General features: G+C 40.4%; 1 protein-coding gene across 1 annotated transcript in view; it reads left to right on the forward strand.

Annotated features, from left to right (window-relative positions):
* ablim2 (actin binding LIM protein family, member 2) overlaps positions 1 to 5,795 on the forward strand; it is a gene marked incomplete in the record, with an annotated part of 95,611 nt that overhangs the window by 62,820 nt on the left and 26,996 nt on the right. Inside the window, 5 exon segments of the mRNA XM_014017478.1 lie at positions 152 to 239; positions 1,720 to 1,778; positions 2,581 to 2,622; positions 2,999 to 3,076; positions 3,580 to 3,723. Of these exon segments, the coding sequence (XP_013872932.1) occupies positions 152 to 239; positions 1,720 to 1,778; positions 2,581 to 2,622; positions 2,999 to 3,076; positions 3,580 to 3,723 (411 nt within the window).

Raw genomic sequence — 5,795 nt, forward strand, 5'->3', positions numbered from 1 at the left:
ATTTATTTATTTATTTTTGTTGCTCTGGAGCTAATGCCATGTATTCTCCATATAAATATTAGCGCGGCAATTGTTATAATTTGAGATCCTAACACACTTGATTGTTTTTTTTTTTTTAGAAATCCCTAAAAATACCTTTTGTTTTCAACAGGCTGGAGAGAAGCATTACCACCCCTCATGTGCCCGGTGTGCCCGCTGTGAGCAGATGTTTGCAGAAGGAGAGGAAATGTATCTGCAAGGTGAGTGCCATTTTTCTTTATTGYCATCATTTCTACTAATGTGTACCTTTTTTGCTAGTTTTTATTTATATATTTTTCTGCTAAAGACCCACTGCTAATTCAGTGTAATATATTAATRCACATACTTCCAGTATCTTTGTACACAAAAACATATGCTAAAAGCTTGTTGTTAAATATTAAAATCTTGTTTTATGTTTTAAGTTAATATTTTCTTTTTACAAAACTTCTTTGAGAAAAAAAACCCTACGGTCTTCTGAACAAGTCAGGAACAGTGTGTCTGTAGCAACATGTTTCCTAATGTAAGTACTACAGTACTGTGGGGAAAGTACAAACTAAGAGTTGGAAACTGCAGGTTTTGACATGAAGACAGCCATATTGAATTGTGAGGTGAGGTTGTTCAGGAATCATGTGTRACTTTCCAAATCAGATTTTTAACTTCAGGAGGTGTTCTAGTTGTTTTTTTAATGTGGAACTTGAAAATGTCAACTTCTGGGTCCAACCTAAACCATAAGCATCAACCAAATGACTAAAGCAGTGGTTCCCAACCCTGGTCGTCAAKKWCCCCTATCCAGCATGTTTTACGTGTTTCYCTGCTATTCAGCAGGTCTTCAGAAGATTGTTAATGACTCAGTCWTTCAAACCAKGTGTGTCAAATCAGGGAAACATCTAAAAATCGCTGCTTTAAATGTTGACCAACACCTCAAGAGCTTCTCTGAGATTGATGAGACATTTTCAAAATGTAATATTGACAGTTTTAGGTTTTTTAGTGTTGCCTCTCGAAGCCATTGAATGTTTGCCATTTATTTGTAAATAATAAATCARATAACACAAGTTAATGCAGTGATTCTCAACCCTGGTCCTTTTTATATCGCCATATTTTTATTTAAAACGTATTCTTTTCTCTCGCTTCGTCCGCCATTACTAGCATAAAAAAAACTCCAGTCGGGCCGCAATGCATTATGGGAAATGCTGGGCCGGGAAGGATCTATCGGACCAGTCCTTCAATTCAGGGCAAAGGAAGGACGCATTTGTCKGCCGCATCAGAGGAGTCTTCGGTTTTGGAYGGYCTTTGTCGCAGCGCTGTGACKTATGCGGCCGACGAATTCGGCCTTCAGAGGACCCGGTCCAGCGTTGGACACAGCCAAGGACTCCTTTCCTGCATRTTYAGATGTTTCCCTGATTTGACACACCTGGTTTGAATGAATGAGKGATTAACAATCTTCTGAAGACCTGCTGAATAGCAGGGAAACAAGTAAAACATGCTGGATATGGGCTCTTGAGGACCAGAGTTGGGAACCACTGCACTAAAGGACTGAACCATGTTCAAGTAAATTCAAAAATAGCATTAGCTCACTGACATTAGCTAAGAATCTGTTGACATAGCGAGTCACGAACATCACAGGATTGTCTGGAAAATACTTGGCTTTTTTCTGACTTTCAAGGTGTCACAGGTTCTGTCTTTGTCTCTTTGGGTCTTCAGGATCGTCCATTTGGCATCCTCCATGCAGACAAGCAGCTAAGCAGGAGGAGAAAAGTAAGGTGGGTCAAAATTGAACTTAAAGATTCCGTTTTTACCCAAACAGTCCAGGAAGGAACATTGGCTGTGTGTCCTAGACSGAGTGGGCCGGGTCATTGGTCAACTGCCAGAACCTGAAAAAAGTGGCTCCTCCACCACATTAAGGTGGCGATTCTGTGGAGGGAAGGAATAATAATGACTTTTGAATCTGTCTTTGTCCTTGTGTCCTTGGGGAAGACACTTCACCCACCTTGTCTGATGATGGTGGTCAAAGGGTCYGGTGGAACTGCAGCATGGCAGCCCCACCTCTGTCAGTGTGCCCCAGGACAGCTGTGGCTACAATTATAGCTTACCACCATCAGTGTGTGAATGTGTGTATGACTGAATAATACATGAAAATTGTAAAGCATCTTTGAGTGTCTACAAAAGTAAGACTAATTCCTCTTTATTATATTTCTAATTATTATTTTATTAGATTTATCATTGATTTGTTTAAAATAATCAGATAGAATTCATATTATACAGAAAGTTAATGTAACCACCAATTAATCATAAACTTAGAGATATAAATTCATGCATGTCAGGTTTATAAACTGTTCTAAATTATGAATAGTTATGAGTGAATGTGAGAATAATTGTTTATTTTTTGTCWCTTTGTGTTACTGTGATGACGGGTGACCAGACCAAGATTAGATTTCTAGAAAACAAATTCAATTCAGACTGTTCAGTGTACATGTAGTAGAAGTGTTACTATTGTTATTACAACCCATATGCCCTTCCTTCATCTCGTCAATGCGTTCATAATCGTCACTCCTCTCTGTTCAGAAGCAGGTCCGGATACAGCTCAGCAATGTTCCTGAGCACCAGGTCGGTGTTCCTGAATGTCCCTCTTCTGCATGGGTTGATTCTAACTGAGCCACATGTTCTCATTTGTGTTCTGTGGGCTGACATGTGTCCGATGGTTTCTGCTGTAGACCRCTGACTGATGTCCTGTTGATGGCTCTGATAAATCAGTAGACAGATTAATAAGCAAGAAAGGACTATTAATATCTACTGAACAAACAGCCTGAACACCGAGAAGAGAGAGCAGGACTTTTTGTTTGTCTTTGTGTGGAGTATGGATATGATGAYACTGCAAACTCAGAGTGTGCTCTAACAACAGCTGTCCACAACCAGCTGAGCTTCACTGATAGAACATCTGCAGTGTGTGTGTGTGTGTAACTATGTTTGTTGTGTGTTCCAGGTGACCCGGACTTCCTCTGAAAGCATCACTTCAGTGCCAGCTTCCAGTGCCTCCGGCTCTCCTAACAGAGTCATCTATGTAAGACTGACCCAACTCCACCCAACATTTTAATAATAATAATAATAATAATGAATTTTATTTATAACGCACTTTACATTTTAGAAAAAAAAATCCCAAAGTGCTACAATCAAATACAATAGCAACAATACAAATAGAATGAAATACACTTTTCATGTTAAAAAGTTTAAAATAAAAACACATTAATTAAAGAAAATCAATAAGAACACTAAATAAAAAGAAGGTTTCCAGGCCTGTTTTGAAGCCTGCCACAGTCTGTGGAGCCATAAGATGAGGGGGCAAGGTAATCCACAGCAGAAAGCAAAGCACATTAACTAATAAGAATTCAGTAAAAATGCTAAATAGAAAAACACTGTAAAAAGAAAGGTTTTTAGGCCACCTTCGAAGCCTGCCACAGTTTGTGGAGCATTGTGGACATTTTGCGCTGTAGACGAAATGCATCCATGTTTATATTGTTCACCTTGACTCATGAATGTGGGTGCTAAATATTCTCTTGTTTTTAGGCCAAACTGGGAGAGGAGATGCTGGACTACAAGGACCTGGCAGCCCTTCCAAAAACCAAGGCGATCTATAACATCGACAGACCTGACATGTTGTCCTACTCTCCTTACGTCAGCTACCCATCTGAGGAGAGGCACTACGGGGAGGTAGAGCAGCCTCTTTCACATGTCTCTTCATCCTGTCTAAATAAAGCTCTTTCACTCACAAGTAAAATTAATTAGATCCATTTGAGAACTATGTGTGTGTTTTTTAAGGAAACATTTACTGATACATGTAGCTATGCTACATGTAGACAAATATTTAACACCTAAAAATAGATGTGCAAATTTCCCCACGGTGGGATCAATAAAGTTTTATTTTACCTTATCTTATCTCTCTTGTAATGCCTGTCATAAATTTAAACAAATTACCTTTTATTAACATGAGGATAATATCAAAAGAGAAAGTTATATATAGTTGAGAGTTGGCACAGTGACTAGGACATGTGGCTTTGGTGCAGGGATATCAGTGGTTCAGGGATTTGAATCGTGGTGCCAACCTCCAAGTGAGTGACAGTAAAAGGGGAGACAGTGGATGTAGTAACATCCTTCCTGTCTTCCTGTATCTTGGAAGCATTGTGTGTGTAGAAGGAGGTGCGGGAGAAGACACACAGAGAAGACTCATTAAGGCCAGGAGCGCTTTTGCACAGCTCACACCAGTGTGGCGATCCAAAYAGTATAACAGGTGCTCCAAGGTTAAGATCTACAGAACCTGTGTCCTGCCTGTGCTTTTATATGGTTCTGAATGCTGGAGGTTGACGCAAAGAGATKAAGCTAAACTRTTGACCTTCCACACCACCTGCCTACGTAAAATCTGCAGGATCTTCTGGCCTGAAGAGATCAGCAATCAGGACCTGCTGAAGATGGCTCAGACAGGAGGAGTTGTTGACATTCATCATGAGAAGAASATGGTGATTGGTTAGTAATGTGCTGAGGAGGGAGCCCGACAACCTGATGAGAACGGTGCTGAGGTAGACCCCAGAAGGCAAACGGAAGCGAGGTCAACCAAGGACAATGAGGYGGAGAACATTGGAGGCCGAGGCCGCAGTACAGAACAAGACCTGGGGGAACCTGGAGACATTTGCCAGAGACAGACATGCTTGGTTTAGTTTCATCGTCGCCCTATGCGCCAGCCCACCGGAGTTCRTGAATGAGTGAGTGCACRACAGCTCACAGGYTAGCACCRACGCCTCACAGCAAGAAGGTCCTGGGCTCGATCCCTGGTTTGGACCTGGGGTCTTTATGTGGGTTTTCTCCRGGTACTCCAGTTTCCCCCACCCCCAAAAACATGTACAATACGTTGYCTTCAGGCCCAGGCWGCCCTTGAAAAAGAGATCTGAGATCTCAATGGGACTTGYCTGGTTAAATAACTGTAAGTAAATAAATAAATAAACCTTAGTTACACTATGAGAGACAAAATAATGAGGCCATGTCAGCTCAGATGTTGCYTGTATTAACAATGCCCACGTCTAATGTTGGGGAACCAGGACATTCTGAGGAGGAATGGACTTTTGGAACAAGTCATTCATAGATGACAGCAGAGAACTTAAGACTGTTGTAGTGCTAATCAGATATTAACAGAAACAATCTTTTCTGTTCATGATTCATTTATTGTTTAACTAAGAATGTTTACGCATCTGTTAATCATAATAATGACATGTCACAAAGAATATAGAATCACTTCTATTCTATTATTGTGCCTAAAAAGAGTAATGAATGGTATAGAAGCACAGAAAATTATCACCATGTTTTCACTGTGTTTTTATAAATCACTGTTTTTATTTTACTGAAACATCAGTAATATAATTTTGAGTTTTCTTAAGAAAATCKTACATTTATATGGACACAAGTTCAGGTGATTATTTAAGCAGAAGGTTTAATTAATCATGATAAATGTTCACAGTGGTTTCTTTTACAGCCCAGCAAAAAGGAGCAGAGAAGATACTTTATAATGTCTGTTAAAACAGAAGCAGGGAAGTGACCTTCACTTACAGCTGGCAAAACTCTTATCTCTCCTTTTCCTTTCTGACTCTGGCTTATCAGTCAACTCTGACTGACTAACACGTACGCCTTGAGACACAGGCAGAAGGAGTTTCTTGCTGGATGCCGAAGCAGCAGGACGGAGCTGTTTCTCTCCGGAGAACAGCCGGGCAGCAGGTGACTCAAATGCCAATTGGAGT

The sequence above is a fragment of the Austrofundulus limnaeus genome, unplaced genomic scaffold (genome assembly GCF_001266775.1).
Source record: "Austrofundulus limnaeus strain Quisiro unplaced genomic scaffold, Austrofundulus_limnaeus-1.0 Scaffold169, whole genome shotgun sequence".
In the NCBI taxonomy this organism is placed as follows: Eukaryota; Metazoa; Chordata; class Actinopteri; order Cyprinodontiformes; family Rivulidae; genus Austrofundulus; species Austrofundulus limnaeus.